General features: G+C 35.6%; 1 protein-coding gene across 1 annotated transcript in view; it reads left to right on the plus strand.

Annotated features, from left to right (window-relative positions):
• Positions 1–18,331, plus strand: part of Pcdh15 (protocadherin related 15) — a 586,560-nt gene that overhangs the window by 482,080 nt on the left and 86,149 nt on the right. Inside the window, exon 26 of the mRNA XM_051186893.1 lies at positions 16,629–16,756. Coding sequence (XP_051042850.1) covers positions 16,629–16,756 — 128 coding nt within the window. The remainder of the gene's footprint in view (positions 1–16,628; positions 16,757–18,331) is intronic.

Here is an 18,331-nt window from a genome sequence, read left to right on the forward strand (position 1 = left end):
CTTAAATCAAATCAGATATTGTTGGTTACTACCACAAGCTTTGTGTCACATTTGTACTAGCACATTTTGCAGGCGAGACACCCCTGTAGATCAGAGGGTTTGTAGCTGGGCTGTGTTTACATTTCTCCTTTGATAGTGTACACAGTACCTTATGTACCAAGAACACCAGCCCATAGGCATGAGAGCTCTAGGTTGGCACCTTCTTGACTTCTCTGTATTCAGTGTGATGTGCAGATATTGTCTTCAGCAATATGACCTTGCTGTCAAATTATGGAAAGCAACCTATAGTATTGGCAAAAGCTTGGATTGTTTGAGGATTCCCATTGGATCTTTTTGGCCAGCAACTCAATTAGATATAACCTACTCCTAGTACTGGAATCTTTATTTGATGACAAGAAATATCCAGTAGTTGGAAGGAAAATGGCCCCCAGAGGGAGTGGCACTATTAGAAGGTATAGCCTTTCTAGAGTAGGTGTGGTCTTGGAGGAAGTGTGTCACCTTGAGTGTAGGCTTTGAGGTCTCCTTTGCTCAAGCTACTCTGAGTGACTCAGACTATCTCATGTTGCTTGTAAAATATACAACTTTCTGCTACCTCCCCAGCATTCATGCCGCCATATCACACCATGATGATAATGGACTAAACCTCTGAAACTGTAAGCCACAACCTTAATTAAATGTTGTCCTTTGTAAGAGTTGCTGTGGTCATGATGGCTCTTCACAACAATAGAAATCCTAAGTAAGATACACTTACTTGAAAGGAAAATTGTCCTTTCTATGTTGAAATTTTGATGGAAATTGCATTGAATCAGATTATTTTGATAGGAGGGCCATTTTTGCTGTAATAATCTTACAATTCCATAAGCATGATAGACCTTTCCATCTTCTGACATTTTCTTCAATGAGTCATTTTTCATTCAGTAGTGAGTTGTTCAATTTTCATGAGTTTGTAAGTTTCTATTCTTTCTGTTGTTGTTATCAGGCTTTAGTCTGTGGTAGTCAGATAGGGTACGGGATGTTTTTTTCAATTTTCTTGTATCTGTTGAGATTTGCTTTGTATCCAAGTATGTGGTCAATACTGGAGAAAGTTCCAGTATTGGTACTGAGGTACTGAGAAGAAATTATATTCTTTTGTATTTGAGTGAAATGTACTGTTAGGTCCATTTGATGTATCCCATCAGTTAGTACCAGAATTTCTCTGTTTAGTTTTTGTCTGGATTACCTGTCTATTGGTGAGAGTGGGGTATTGAAAGCACACACCATCACTGAGTTAAGGCCAATATGTGATTTAAGCTGTAGCAGTGTTTCTGAAATTTTTATGACTCAGGAACAATAAACATAAATTTAGTTTGCCATTCTTTTTCATCATTATTTAGAATGCAAGTCTAGTCAACAATTCTTCCAAATCTAATTCATGTTTTATTCCCAGGAATTTTGATAAGCACCATTAATCAATCTTGTTCCTGTTTTCCTCTCTTGTGGATACTTGTAGAGAATTGGCTCCCTATGTAATATCTTTAAAAAATAATTACAGACAAGCAGTTTAAAGGAAATCATTATTCTAAAGGTTGTCACTCTCAATTTGGAAAGTGTATGGCTAGTTATTTATTTAAAGCGTGTAGTTTCCATCCTGGCTGTTTGACACACAGAGCTCTCTGTCTGCTTTATTAGAACATAGGACAGCAAGAATGTCAGCCAGGCCAGTGGTTCAGATTTGCTCATATCTTGTACCCACAGAAGACAATTCAGGAAGAAGACTAAATATAGCAATAAAGCAAACAAAGAGGAAATGTAATTTTTAAAAAAATCTATATTAGCACACATCCCTGTCTTTGGTATCAGACCTGGATTTCCTACCAGGCTTGTTAAATTTTCTAAAGTTTTCCCAGCTTTATTTAGGGATAAAATGTTTCCATCTCATTGAATATTTGAAATTTTTGCATGATATTTTTTATTATGCTCAGCTACTCCTAGAAAGGATCCATGTAAGCCACTCATGGTAAGCTTGACTCATGCTAAGAATTTATCAGAAAACTTCCTGTCAGGCTTGAACAATCAATGCATGAATAAAATTGTATCAAAAGAAAAAAAGACAAATGCTTGAGAAACATACAATATTAGAAACTAATATTCTTTTCGCAACTATGTCATCAACACAGCTGAGACAATGACTTTCTAGCCTATGGCAACTCTATTGGGGACAGAATCTGGTTGGCTGAAGTTGAATTGTGTCCCCTTGACCATGGGTGGTGTGGATCATCACAGTTCATGAGATGTGGAGGTAACCCATGGGGTGGGTATGAGGGTGCAGTGATAAAAGTCTATGATAAAAATGAAAGGAGACTAATCAGGAAAATATTACTTAACTTTTTCAAAAATAAATTAGAACACTGATATGTTTGAGGTGATGCTTGGTTGAGCAATGTGGAAATCAGTGTGAAGGAATGGGATAATCTTTGAAGGTTCTATTCCTAGCATTTTACTTTCTATCATAATTTTATTTTTCATTTTTACTGGCATGCTCCAAATTATTAGCAGGTAAATAACTGAACTAATTTATGAAGTTGTGTTGCTTCAAACTTATTTTTTCCAATAAGTAGTTTAGGAGTAAATGGAAGTAACGCTTTGAGGTAATGACCTAGTGTAAGAACTGTGAAATGCTAACAGGTATTCATTATGTACTTTCCAAAGGCTAAATTTAGCATGCTCATTACACTGAATAGTTGCAAGTACATTGCTTCATCTTAAATTGCTTCCAAATTTTCTGTAAAATTTAATTATTTAATATGTTGTGCACCGGTGATTAATGAACTAAATGAAAATAAACAGATTAAAAAATAATTAGATTGTGTTTTGAATGGTCATTGTTCTGTTTAGGCATTCCTTCTTGGTTAAGTTTCAGCAAGTAAGTCATATATAAGTTGGAAATATCTTCTGACAAACAGGTGAACCAGAAAATCACAAATTCAGATTTTTACTTCATAGGGGGAAAATGTAAGTTTTTATCCTGAGTTTATTCCTGTGGAAAAAGCAAGTTCATACCATGTCTCCTCTTTGCATAGTATACAGTAGAAAATACCTATAATAGCCTTGGTCAAGCACACTGCAGTATTTGTGTGTGAGAGAGAACATTATATTTTATAATTTGGGTATTATTTATCCTTTTATTCACTAACATTGTTTTATTTTAGTTAAGGAAGTAATGTCTTTTGTTATGTAAAATCATAAAATGTGCATAAAAAGAAATTTAATTTACATTTCCACATTTTTGTTCTTTTAAATTTTGGTATATTTTCTGCTAAACTATTTTAATCTAGCTACAAGCATTCAAACACAATTTTCATCATGTATGCTCTTTTTAAAAATTGGAACTCTTCTTTTATTATTATAATATCCAAAATATTCTATGTCATTTTTTTTCACAAACACCATTTCAGTGACTTAATAATCTTCATAATTTTCCTTGTAGGTATATCATAATTTGTCTCATGTTAGTGAAATCTGATTTCTTTTACAAGTATAGTTCATAGCAGAATTCAGTACATGGGATGCGAGAATTTATTGTTCATTCCTTTTGTGCCTAAATCACTCCCTGTTTATTGAAGTGAGATTGAGGAGTGTCTTCAAAGAGACACTCTCCCCTCAAGACCATGTTCATTTCAACTAGCTCATCCATTTTCTGAAGCAGTTTTAAAGTGAATTTCAGTTCGTGAGTTCCATTTCATTATTCTGCTCTCAGCCACAAAAACACTTATTAAAACTTAGGAAGCTTTGGAGGTGTCCCACTGAGATAATATTTCTTACATTTTCTGACACAGAAGAATAATAACATGTCCGGTACCTATATGAATAAAAATACTTTTTAAAAACCATTGAAATAAAATTCTCTGCACCCAGTTCTTTCTGAATTACAATATTTAAAGAGTTTTAAATATTCTCATAGATTTTTAAATGATTCAACTGTGGCAATAATGAAATTAGTTTGTGTATGTTATCAAATGTTTGGATCTAAGTGCTATTTCTGGCTCTTCTAGTAGTATAATTTTCAACGTGTTGTTTAATTTCTTCAAGCTCCATTATCTTCATTGATAAAACAAAGACAATCAATGATCCTTAAGATTTTATTGCAGAATTAAATGGAAATAGCACTTAGAAAGCATTTAACCCCCAAAGTTCCCAAGGTTGGCACAAACATTAATAATAGTCCTTGGTCCTTGGTCATGTTCATGCATGACTAAAAGGTTCAAAATACAAACATTTGTACTGGACAATCATTTTACTTTCACTACCTTTGTTATTTGGGAATACCCTAGGATATTTCTGTTTTGTAAATCCATGTCTTGGAACCTAGAAACCAACTTTAAGGCCATTGTAGACAGAGTGGTGGCCTCCATTCCCAAGGGATCTCTGTTTCCAAATCTATGGACTTCATGAAACTTTGAACTCCTGGGACTTCTCAGTTTTGGTGAATGAGAGATACAGACCTAGATCTATGATATCTGAGGGTACAAAGATGTTAGTGAGACAAAGAAGAAAGATGATCTGTATTGACAAAACAAGAATAGAAAGTCTCTATTCTAGATTTAAAGAAAAGTGTTGGGAAGCAAAAAACATGCACAGCCTCTGGAAGTTGATGAGGTAAGACATTGGCAGACTATTTTAAGAAGAACTGTGATTTTTGCATAACAGATGTTTAATGAAAGACACAATCTTACCTGAGGCTTCCAAATGCAAGTCAGTGCTGCCTACATCTCAGTCAGTCTAGGGAGAAACATCAGATTGACAGACTATAAAACAAAATACATTTTGTTACTTAAAGTCACAAGTTAATGTCTTTGACAGCAATTTTATGGTAGTTTGCTATAAAGCTATATGAAGTGTATATGCTAACTAGATAGATAATGGGTAGGTAGATAGATGACAGATTGATAGTTGAAATGTAAATAGGTTGATAAAATGGTACACAGATATTAGATTGAATATATATAGATTAGATAGTTAGATGATAGATAACTTAATAATACATTAGAAAAACAGAAAAAGATAGTCATTTATGTAGGAGACTCACACTGCAATAGAGGATAGTTAAATTGATAATAGATTAGGAAAATAGAAAAAGATAAACATTAATATAGAATACTCACAATTAATGCAATGTAATATTTATAATTTTCCAAAGAGGAAAAATGTTTATATGAACACAAATCCATAATTTAATTAATAGCTAGAATATTTATTCATTTAATTCTGTCCTCAATTTCATAGATAAACTCATCAGTGTTGTCATTTTCTCAGAAGACCTAGTTAAAATACAGTGCTATATATTCTAATAATCTGAATGTCTGTGTCACAGGCAAGCAGTTGTGTGCATTTCTTCCCTTAACGCAGTGATTAACCTTTCATTCAAACACATACATGTTTTAGATACAAGCAATTAAAATCATGCAAAGGTTAATTAAAACAACATCAAATCCAGATTAGAAAACTATTAAAATAAACTTTGAAATATTCAATTATTTTTGCTGTCTGGCTACTGAAAACAAATACCATGGAAGACACAGCAGTGTATAAACCCACAGTGAAATGCTGAGAACTAAGGACTAATGGCTTTCTCATGTTATTCTACCGAGCAGTATATTTTCTAATACTCTGTAGGGGCAGCCTGTGTGAGCTAACCCTGGCCACCTTTTCAGCTCCATAACTCACTGTGACTCTCACACTGCCTTGAAAATACAAAATAGCAAGTCTTTCTATGAACTTCTGATCCATTTTATCAACATTTCTCTCATTTTATTTTATCTTTATTCATCATGTGCTTGAAATCTGTCTTATATAAATGATACATGTGGAGGAAAGGGATTTTTGCAAATGTTCAAGGAAATTTAAAACAACTTGATTTAAATCAGAATGACTTCTATGTGTCTGTCTTAAAATAATCAACCCCCAGAGTTGGCTGAAGAAAAAAAAAAAAAGAAAAGAAACACAGTCCTTCCTGCAAACATACGTTAGGTATGGAAGTCAAGTCACAATGCATGCTGTGTGTCCACAAGTAAAATCTCCAAACAAAGACATCCCAGTGATTCTACATGCAAGGGAACACTTTCATCTTTCACTACTAACCAACATCTACTCTAAATTCTTCCCTCAGACACATTGCATATTCCTTGTGAATTCCTTATCAATTTCTCTCTAGGTGAGTGGCAACTGCTGACCTGTAAACACCAGGTACACATATGACCCAAACCAGGTGCAGTGACTCCAGTACATAAATCTTTGGTTTTCATCTAAGGAATAAAAGGAAAGAAGTGAAAAGATCATAAAGAAAGAAAACAACAGAGTCTGCTGAGTTATTTTGAGACAGATAGATAAAAGGAAAATGTTGGTGCAGGGAAATGGCTTTTCACCCTGAGTCTGGTTGCATGTCCCACTGTCTGAGAAGCCATAGCTGAACAGAGATGACAAACTCATTTAAGACTGGCTAGGGAAAAAAATGTCCATTCTCCTAAGAATCAAACAAGGATGAAAAACAACAAATGAATAATACTTACTTGGGGCCAAAATGTCCATGATGTTTGAGCTTATCTATATTAGGACTCTTCTCTCAGCCCTAAAGCAGAACACACAATATTTACAACAATGATAGCCTTTAAGAGAAATGAGTCAGTGCCCTTACATTTTTGTATGTATTTTAAGCTTTTATTAATCAATGAAAGTGGTTAATTACATCTTTTGAGCAATGCAATTTCAAAAAGTTTAGAGACACACTCATGCACACACACACACACACACACATACACACATACACACACACAGTGAAGACCTTTAAAATCCCTCCCTCCTCTCTAAATAACACACACTTAAATCTAAAATCTGTCCTATCTCTCAGTGAAGGAACAACTTCACATCTCTATAACACCTTCTATATTCCTTTGACTGGCAAGGTCAAGGACCTGGTTCTACCTAAGGGAAGGTCTTCAGGGCTGTCCCTCAGGCTTCAGACACCAAATTGAGCAGTACCTCTCATGCACTGATGGCAATGTCATCGTCAGTTATCTGTTAGAAAATTGAGCAACCCCTAAAGCCACGACCCTGTAACTCTTCACTTTCTTTGGATACTAAAGTGGTTGTTCTGACTTCACCCTAACCTAGTAAACTACCATTGAAACCTAATGGTTTGGCTGGTTTTTTTTTTTTTTTCAGAGCATAAGAGTGACATGCACACAGCAAAGTTAATATTACATTGTGTTGAAATCTCTTCCACCAATGAAATTAGTCCATTAATTTTAAATTTACCCCAAGGTGAGTTTTTAGGACATGGACAGAAAGCAACTACATTCTTTACCAAAATATCACAAGAATCTCTAGGCCAGATGCTAAGGTTGTTCCCCATTGAAACCTCTTGAACTGGGTATTAGACAGACATTGCTTGACAATCTCAAGGAAATCTGCTCAGCAGAAGGCCATATGTGGCATATATTGTCATTTCCTCTTGAAAGTTAGGGATGTTCCCTGTCCAATCAACAAAGCCTCTGTCTTATGACTAAAAATTGTCTGCATTTGTATAGCATGGATATCTATATTACACTATCTTGGCCTACGGGGTGTCTAGGTATTTGTCTAAACATTATTCTGCATATGTGTGCAAGAGGTCTCTGTATAAACAGATATGTAGAGTAATAACATATCTCAATTATCCTGCCCAGTGTGATGTGCCTCTTTCAAGCAGCAGAAGCCATGGATAAGAGGAAAACATGGGAGGGGGGAAGTACTTCTCTACTCTGTCATGGAGCTGGGCAGGATCTCTTTCTGCTTCAGACCTGGACTGGAATTAGTGTGTTTTCCATGTGTAAAACATAACAGCAGACTATGCTTTCCTTTTCAGGAAATACATACTGACCTGGGATGAGCTTAATGGGCTCAATATATGCAGCTCACTCACTCTCCCCTAATATAAATAGCTACATATTTTTTATAGAACATATGACAAATGATTATAAATGACAGAAATTACCATGTGATATGTATTAGTTGCTACATATTTACTATAGCATAAGAATGTATGTCATCTTTTATCTACTAGAGGGGATGGTTGTCTGACCAATCATTCTCAAGGTCATCACATTGAAAACTTTCCATGGTCTAAAATAATGAAGTTCATAAATGGGGATATTGAGGATGGGGATTTAAAAAATAACTACGAATGTGTAAATAGTTAGACTTTAGTTAATAATAGTGGATACATGTTTTAGTTGTTAAGAATGAACCATACATATTTAAGTAGCTACTAATACAGGAACTTAAATGAAGATTTTCCAACTCCTTAAAATAGCATTTATGTATAAATTGTTCTTATAAAAATATGACAATAAAGCAGAATAAAATCTAAGATATTGGAGTATTATTAGACAATTAACTTCTCAAATAATTTTATTTTATAAATACCAAATATTGCAAATCATAACTACCTATCACCAAATCAAACAAAATATCCTTGAAAGTGAGAGAAGAAATGTAAAAGAACAGAAATGTTCCCAGATATTTTCTTTCTGGGTGTGGTTTAACTTGACTGAAATTCAGTAGCTGGCTCCTACAGGTGGACAGAATCATTAAGATGTTTTAACTATTATTATACAGTGTAAGTGTAGCTGAAGAGGCAATGAAAATGACTCGCCATGAGATACAAATTTCCTTAGAACACTATGAGAATATTTTTGTAGTGGTTTTCCAATGTTAGCTTGGAATAAGGCAACGGTGTCACAAGATCACATGTAATAAGTGTGTATGCTCTCACACTCTGCTGTGGGATACACGTGGTCCAAGACAGTCCTTACTCATCCAATGTGTCTTTGAGAAACTTGGAAAAAGTTAACATTTCTCAAGGGAGGCTTTAATAAAACTGAAGCTCAAATTTTTGGGACTTCCTTAAGCAAAATAGTATATGAATGCAATAACAATTAGTGATTAAAAGAGCCATGAATTTGAAAGATAGTAAGGAGGGGTATATGGAAGGCTTTGGAAAGAGGAAAAAGAAGGGAGAATTGTTTTGTTGTATCAAAATTTTCAAAAAGAAGACAAAGATACGAAAGAATATTATAATTGTTGGTATAAAAACGAGTATTAGAAGCTGGTATTAGCCACACCGACATGAATAAAAGTACCTGCATGTGAGGCTAAACGAGATATCCAATTAAACAACTGTATCTCCTAATTCAAAGACAAAAGGCCTTGCATTAAATGCCAACAACTGCACAATACTCATCCTGATGAACATTCCCTTTCATTTCTACATAGACATCTCCATGACAGTATGGAATTCTATAGCAAAGGCAATTAAAAGTATAATACATATAATTGCCAAATATATGCTGTATCTGGTAAACTTGTCCTTATAACCAACTGCATTTAACGGTGTGCAGTCAGCCTATCATAAATAATTCTTTTTAGTTGTTACTATGATGCATTGAAGGGAGAATCCTGATAAAGTTTGAAAAGAATGGGAAAATGTGTTCATTTTAAGAGAAAACTATATAAAATGAGTATCTGCAAACAGTGGTTTAAATCATATTTGTCTTGGTGTTACACAGGCTTCAACTGTTTACATCATATTTGACTATCATGCTGTGCTAACCAGTTTTCTTCAGTTTTAAAAAACAGAATTATTAGCATTATAATTACAAGTCTTGGGATCTAGAATTACCCTAACATGAATATGGCATTTAAAATGGTTTAGGGTTTTTCTTAACAATGAGGCAAAACTGCTCCTGGCAACACTACCTGCATCAGAAAGGAACATGGACATCGAAGAAACACGTTATGGAATTTGCTTTCAATATGGCAAGACTAGCCATTTGGGCAAGATACTGCTCTTGTCTGGACTGTTTCACTTTGTGCTGTATAAACTGGACATGCAGGACCCACAGGAAAGTGACTGCTGATACAAGATGGACATTGCTACAGGGTTCCTGCTTCATAGAAGAGTCTGCCAGACATTCTTCAGGACACGGAGAAAAGTGACTGACAAACTGCCAATACAATAAGACAGTTTAAAGTTTCCTGCTTTGCTGAGGAGTCTTCCAGACACAGTATGGCCTATGGGCTGAAGATGAAACATTACAGAAGAACTTCAGGGTACTGACCAGGTGGCGAGTTGTCTCTTTCATTTCTAGAGTTTATATACTATTATTCTGTGGTCTTTGAAGGAGTTGAAAACAGTTATGGTTATAGTTTTCTTTAGTTAGGATTAAAGATAAGTTATATATAGGACTTCAGACTCACAAAGATAGGATAGATGATGAAATATTTTCTTTAAATCTTGTTAAATGTTGTAAGGAGTAAGGTTTTTCCTCCTGCCGCTGGTCTTGTCCCGCTGCTGCAACAGCCCCAAATTACACACTGAGACTCTGTATTTGATACAATGCTGTTGGCCAGTTACTAGTTTCTTATTGGGAAGCTCTGTCTTAATTATTAACCTATTTCTATGTATTTCCATGTGGTCTTATCTTACAGGGGAATACGGCAGGCGTCTTGTCTCCCCAGTCTCTCCCTCTTGACTCATCCTTCCTACTTCCTCTTTCCTCCTTGTCTCCTAGTCCCACCTACCTTCCTTTCCTATTGGCCAACAGTGCTTTATTCATTAACCAGTATGAGAAACATATATACAGAATGGCATCTCCCATCATCTCCTCTTTTCTGTCTAAATAAAAAGAAGGGTTTGAACCTTAACATAGCAAAATATATAACACAACAGTTATCAAGAATCACAGTTAACAATATTTAGTCCATTAACATTTAGCAAGATTAAAAGAAACTATTCTATCATCTATCCTATATTTGTGAGTCTAAAGTCCAATATGTAACTTATCTTTAAGCTTAACTTAGGAAAACTATAACCATAACTATCTGTCTTCAACTCCTTCAAAGACCACAGAAGGATAGTATGTAAACACTAGAAATGACAGCGACATCTTGCCTTGCCAGTCACCTGAAGTTCTTCTGTAATCTTCCATCTTCAGCCCATAGTGTGTCTGGCAGACTCTTCAGCAAAGCAGGAAACTTTAAACTGTCTTATTGTATTGGCAGTTTGTCAGTCACTTTTCTCCGTGCCCTGCAGACTGTCTGGCAGACTCTTCTATGAAGCAGGAACCCTGTAGCAATGTCCATCTTGAATCAGCAGTCACTTCTCTGTGGGTCCTGCATGTCCAGTTTATACAGCACAAAGTGAAACAGTCCAGACAAGAGCAGTATCTTGCCCAAATGGCTAGTCTTGCCATATTGGAAGTAAACTCCATGACGAGTTTCTTCAGTGTCCATCTTCCTTTCTGACGCAGGTGATGTTGCCAGGAGCATTTATGTCTCACTGTCAAGAAAAACCCTAAACCATTTTAAACACCATATTCTGTAGGTCTTTGAAAGGTTTGAAGAATGCCTATATATCTCAAATGCATCTCTGCATATCTAGAAAACCTAACTCACCTAGATATAGAGTCAGCATGTTGAGAAGGGAGAGAACAGAACCGCTGGCCCCACGTGGAAATACATAGAAATGGGTTAATAATTAAGACAGAGCTAGCCAATAAGAAACTAGTACCTGGCCAACAGCATTATATCAAATACAGAGTCCCGGTGTGTTATTTGGGGCTGGCGCGGCGGCGGGACAAGACCAGCTGTGGGCGGAAAACTTTACTCCTTACAAAATGTTAATGGACTAAATATTGTTAATTGTGGTTCTTATTTGATAACTGTTTTGTTATATATTTTGCTATGGTAAGGTTCTTTTTATTTTAGACAGAAAGAGAAGATTATGGGAGATGTCATTCTGTAAATATGTTTCTCTTATTGGTTAGTGAATAAAGCATTGTTGGCCAACAGCAAAGCAAGATAGGCAGGACTAGGAGACTAGGAGGAGAGAGGAAGTAGGAGAGAGGAGATCCAAAATAGAGGATAGAGAGAAGAATGCCAGCCTTCTCTCCAGTAAGATAAGACCATGAGGAAATACTTAGATTAATAGAAATGGGCCGGTAAGAAACAAGTAACTGGCCTACATTAATATCTAATACAGAGTTTCAGTGTATTATTGGGGGCTGGTGTGGTGGTGGGACAAGACCAGCAGGAAAAACCTACTTGTAACATCTTCCCTAGGGAGTAGATGGGGGATGGAATGGTGGGATCTGTGGCGGGCATGGGAGGACAGAATGTAGAGGGAACTGGAATCAATATGTAAAATAAGAAAAAAATTAAATAAAAATTATAAGAACATAAAAAATGGTTAAACATTACATCATAAAACACTAGAAGTAAAACAGATGTTTTTCCTCTTTCAATTAGAGAAGTTTACTACTTTTAAACAGTAATGCCCAGCATAAACTGGTAGCCCAGTAAATTAGCATGAGCAGAGAGATAGTTCTCTCTGCTGGTGTGCCCTTGTGCTGGCTGCTGCTAAAGCATTGGCTCTCACTGCCTGGTTCACACTAGGTCTGGGGCATTTTTAATTCTATCCCTATTTGTAGGGTGCTTGCCTAGGATGCTCAAGGCTCTTAGTTTGATTCCCAGGACCATAGTACCCTTAAAAATACATATTTTCTTCATATTAGAATTGTTTCTGTTATTGGTTGGGCTTTTTTTCAATGGATAGTCAGAATATAAGTCAAAAGGAATTTCCAGTGTTCACAGTTATTTATACTAATATATAGTCGGGGTTCTCTAGAGCAGTGGTTCTCAACTTTCCTAATGCTTCAACTTTTTTTTTTTGCTTCAACTCTTTAATACAGTTCCTCATGTTGTAGTGACCCACAACCATAAAATTATCTCATTGCTACATCATAACTATAATTTTGCAACTGTTATGCATTGTAATGTGAATATCTCATATGTGACCCTGTGAAAGGTTAGTTTGATCCCCAAATGGGTTGCAACATACAGGTTGAGAACTGCTCTGCTCTAGAATAACAGTACTTATAGCATGATTTTTTTCTGTCTATATATAGAAAGAGGATTTATTAGAATACTTACAGGCTATAGTCCAGCTAATCTAACAATGGCTGCCTGTGAATGGAAGGTCCAAGAATTTAATAGTTGTTCAATCCAAGAGGCTGGAGGCCTTAGCTGATCTTCAGTATATTCCAGGATTGCAAATAAATAGGGTCTAATGTCAATGAAGGAATGGACTTTGCTAGTATGGTGGAAGCAAAAAGGCAAAGAGCAAAAGTTTCTGTCTTTCACATTCTGGCTGTGAAGACTTCAAGAAATTTGGGGAATCAGAGCTCTTCGTTCATTTTCTGACATGGTTTGACAACTCAGTGATACTAAAGAGAGGAAATGCTTCGATCCAGAAACATTTAGAGACGTGCATTCATCTAGTTCTGGCACTTTCTAGACTATTCTTAATCACCTGGGCTCACCACTCCAGAATCATAGAACTTTGGGGGGATTTTAAATTATTGGAATTTAGTTTTAAAGAAATTAGTGAATATACAAGATTCTACAGTGATAATTATACAAACTAAAAGCAATCAGTCATTGCTCAGATTTGAATGCGACTGGTATAGTCACAAAAGACATAAAAATTACTTTATGAATTGTGATTCAATATTATTTGCCAATTAAATTTGGACCTTATGTTTACAACCTTATACAAAACTATTTGTGATAGCCAGCTAAAGCATAGCTGTGAAACAAAGGGTTTTATAATTGTGTTTTGATATTTAGAATAAAATTAAATTTATGTTTTTGTACTATAAAACAAACTAGTCAACTTCTTCCTTTCCATGCTAATTTTAGATAGATGATTAGGTATCTTTCATTTAAATGTATATAACTCTAAACACTTTTCTGTATAAACTTTTGAATTAATTTCTATTGCATTTAATTATTGGAATATTTTTATTGTGTCACAATAATGTTCTCACAGATAGAAAGTCTACCTTGACTCCCTATTAATGCTATAATATCCTAATTAATAATTAATATCCCAATTTACTGGTAATTTTCCCAGGGCTACCACACACTTTCTTTTTTTGTAGTTATGTTTATACATTTATTTGCATATATATAACAAAGAATAAGAGACCATGAATTTTAAAGGGAGTAGATAAGGGGAGGAGTACAGGAAGAGTTGATGGGAGCAGAGAAAATGTAATTATACTTTTTTTTTAATTTTACAGAATCCCCCAGTTAAGATATTTTAGAATTCTAGAGAGATGTTGGAGATTTTGGGGTACTAACAATGTTAGATATACACGTAGGATGCTTGAGACTGAGCTTTTAAAATGTTTAAATTTTTAAAGACGAACTTTGAAAAGTTGGAATCTGTTTTACTGTCATATTTGTATTAATATGACATCTAGGGAACTACCAGAAATGAAAGCTTATGGTTTAACAGTGTTCATGTATTATGTTTGTTTGTCAAATTGACAAGGTATAATATGTGCTAGTTGGGTTTTGTCAACTTGACACAAATATAGATGTGCCTAGAAAGGGGAACTCCTAACTGAGAACATGCTCCATAAGATTAGTCTTCAGGCAAGTGTATATAGACCATTCCTTTTTTTTTATCAATGGTTGATGAGGGAGACCCCAGCTGGTGGTCCTGGGGTGTATAAGAAAGCATGGTACCACCCCTGTGCTGGCGGTCCTGAGGTGTATAAAAAAGGTAGGCTAAGCAAAACATGAGGGGCAAGCCAGTAAGTAGTGATCCTCGAGGGATTCTGCTTCAGTTACTGCCTGCAGGTTCCCACCCAGCTTTGCGTTCCCACTCTGACTTCCTTCCATGGTGGGCAGTCACATGGAATTATTTGCCAATTAAACCTTTTCCTCACCAAGGTGCTTTTGGTCATGGTGTTTTACCACAGCAAATAGAAACCTAGCTAAGACAAAGATGAAATTAACCTAAAGTGAGTTAGTTCAATAATCCTAAAATGCCACAATTTAAGCTCCACTCATAAGTTAAAACCAATCAGTTTTCCCATCACTATGAATTGAAATGTTGAGGTTGATGAATCTTTGAAGCAGTAGTTAATGCTTAGTTTTATACCTGAAACTAGGGTATAAATGTTAGGTACATATACCAACCTCAGGCCTATTTTGAGAATTAATAGGAACACTACCATAGTTTTTAAAAAATATGTCTTGAGTGATGGGTTTGGTGGTTAAAGAGTACTTCTCTATTGGTATACACAGGGACCCACAAGCATATACATGTACACATACATGCAGACAGACCAAAGCACACATAAATCATAATAAAGTGTTTGTAAGCCTTTGGAAAATTCCACATGTGATTTATACTTTCATTCCTGAATTATAAGTATGATTATAATTCCTGGTGTGTGCTGGAGATTAAATGGGTTTATGAGAGGAAAGGGAACCAACACCAACTGCCGAGTTCTAAATATTTCTGTTCACGGTTTCATACTTTCTCCCAGAAGCTGTATGGGAGCTGAGCATCTAGACTTACCTTGATAGACAGACATACAGGCAGGCAGGCAGGCAGGTAAGCAGGCTAGCAGACAGACAGATAGGATAGATGTACACACACACATGACAATGGAATTCAGTAGTACCTGCAGTTTTAAATTATTTAGCGTTTTTGCCAGCAGCTGTCAGATAATCTGACCAAAATACATTTTATATATGTATAAAATTTCAAAGAATTAAAACATGTTATTTAAAAAAAATGGTTACGTGGTCTTGAATTCTAAGAGTCTTCCCTCATGTAACAAATCAAAAACAAAACAAAATGTCATGTCTACATTAGGAAATGAGACAAAAATGGGGAGGGAGGTGACTCAACTTTACTCCTTTCTGCCTCTCCCAGGTCCTAGAAGCCCAGGAATACCTAACTTCTGACATTACAACATGATGCTGCCATCATAGACACATTCCCACCTGCCCATAGCATGCAGCCCCCCACTATACCAAATCTCCAACACGAGAAACCTTAGGAGACAATCACACCCAACCCATAGCATCATCTGTCCCTTCATCTTCAAGTTATAGCTGTGCTTTGAGTTGTTCATAGGCCTTCTTACCTTAAAGCCCTCATGAGTTGGTCCAGGCTGCTGAACCAAAAGATATTCAATAGGAACAACAGAGGATTTTATCTTAAATTTATTATTTGTGTATGAGTATGCATGTATGTGTGCATTGTGTTAATAAATGCACAAGCAAAAAGTTTAATTCTCCAGATATTACTTAGTCAAATATAGAAACCATATAGGACATTGTCCCATATAATATAGTGCCAACTAGTTTTCAGTAAGCCAGTGTACAGTAACACCATGAAAGAAATATTTGTACAGCACCTTTATTACTTCTACAAAAGGGAAAATAATTTAAAATGGAAAGTAAATTACTATGGCACTTCAATTCAAATGGTGGCAGCTTGAAAGAACATTTGCTTAGCACCCATTAGTCCTAGATTCAATGTCTAGCCCCCTCAAAAATAAAATAAAGTAAAATTTTAATATTACCAGTAGCATTCTTATCCATCTCCTCTTGGCCTAGAATTAGGCATCACATAGAAATGACCTTCTAACAAATTCCAAGCATTCTTTTATTTAAAAGTACGATAAATATTACTCTAGTGATTTTGCTCTCTTGAAAAATCACCAACAAAGATTTATCTTGTTTTCCAGGCAATACAGCTAAAGTGTACATTGAGATTCAGGATGAAAATGATCACCCCCCAGTGTTTCAGAAGAAGTTCTACATTGGCGGTGTATCTGAAGATGCAAGGATGTTTGCATCTGTGCTCAGAGTGAAGGTATGAGAAAAGGAACCCTGATTTCAAACTATATTGAAAGCAAAGCTGTGAGATTTTCAGATATCCTACAGACTCATCATTTATACTCAGGTTAAAAACACAAAATTCTTGTTGTTTGTTTGTTAGGGTGTTTCTTCTGTCTTGTTCTTGAGACGGGGTTTCTTTGTGTAGCCACTGTGCTGGAATTAGCTCTGTAGACCAGGCTGGCCTTGAACTCAGAGAGATCCACCTGTCTCCGTTTCCAAAGTGCTAGGATTAAAGGCATGTGACACCACCATCCAAACTCAAAATTCTTCAACTAGCGATTGCATTAATTTTATTTCTGCCATTGGATAAACTACCCTGATGAAAGCAACACCAGGAAAGAAATATTTTGGATATCAGTTCCAGGGAGGATAAATCCATCATGATGCGGTAGTCTTGACAGCAGGAACAGGAGATCTGCTAACACATTGCATCAGCAATTCAAAATCATTGAGTTGGAAGTAGGACCAAATTATAACATCTCAAAGCCCACCCCAGATACTTGCTCTAGGAAGTCTTACATCCTAAAGGTTCCATACCATAACCTCCCAAAAAGCAGCTCCCTCTGGGAACCAAATGGTCAAATATGTAAGTCTGTGGGGAATATTTCACATTCAAACAAGATAGAAACAAATAAACTTAATTATCCAAATTCAACACAGTCTATTTATATGAAGTGAACATTAAGCAACTTAGCACTTTTTTTTTTTTACTGAAAATAAGGTCAAATTACTTAAAATATTCCATATGAAATGTTACAGTGTTTTCCCCACTATATATTAAATTTTATTTATTTGTTTGTTTGTATATTGTGTACTTGATGCTGTGGCCGGGGGATTACCCCATGTTCAGGAAGATCAGAGATCATGTTTCTGGAGTCATTTCTTTCTTTCCTCCTTTATCTGGGTTTGGGAGTTTGAACTCAGGTTGTCAAATTTGAACTGCAAGCACCTTTACCCTCTAAGCCGTCGTGACAGCCCTCTCAATAGAGGGTTTCCACGCCTCTATTAGCATCACTTCAGAATAACTCCGTAGAGCCTCAAAATGAAATTTCTAGTGACAGATATGGAAGCCATCAGTTTATAATGAAAATGATTGCCTTCTTACAGTAACTTTTCAAATTTAAAGTGATGCAAATAATACTCATAAACACTGCTAATTTGGTATTTACTAAAGTTTTCTTTTTAAAAAAAAATCCCTTTACATTCAGGAAAAAAAAAATGGTAAACTACTTCTATAGTTTACAACATGCCCAAGTTTCAGATTGGAGCTTTCAGTTTTTCTCTAACATCCAGAAGAACATCTAGAGATATTTTAAATGCTCTCAAATACTTTTAGTTGTTTTGTTACTGCACAGTAGAATTTTTAATGCTTTTTTCTTATTAGGGTAAGAGTTAGATTCTTAGTTCACTGTTGATTATCAGTTGTAGTTGTTTTTCTGGGATCACTTTAACAACCATTTTAACAGCTATGCACTAAACATATAAACTCATCTTCATCCCTGACAAGCTCAGCTGCGGCATCCCTATGCTCTGCTCATTAGAAGTTGTC

The sequence above is a fragment of the Phodopus roborovskii genome, unplaced genomic scaffold (assembly GCF_943737965.1).
Source record: "Phodopus roborovskii unplaced genomic scaffold, PHOROB, whole genome shotgun sequence".
NCBI classification, from domain to species: domain Eukaryota; kingdom Metazoa; phylum Chordata; class Mammalia; order Rodentia; family Cricetidae; genus Phodopus; species Phodopus roborovskii.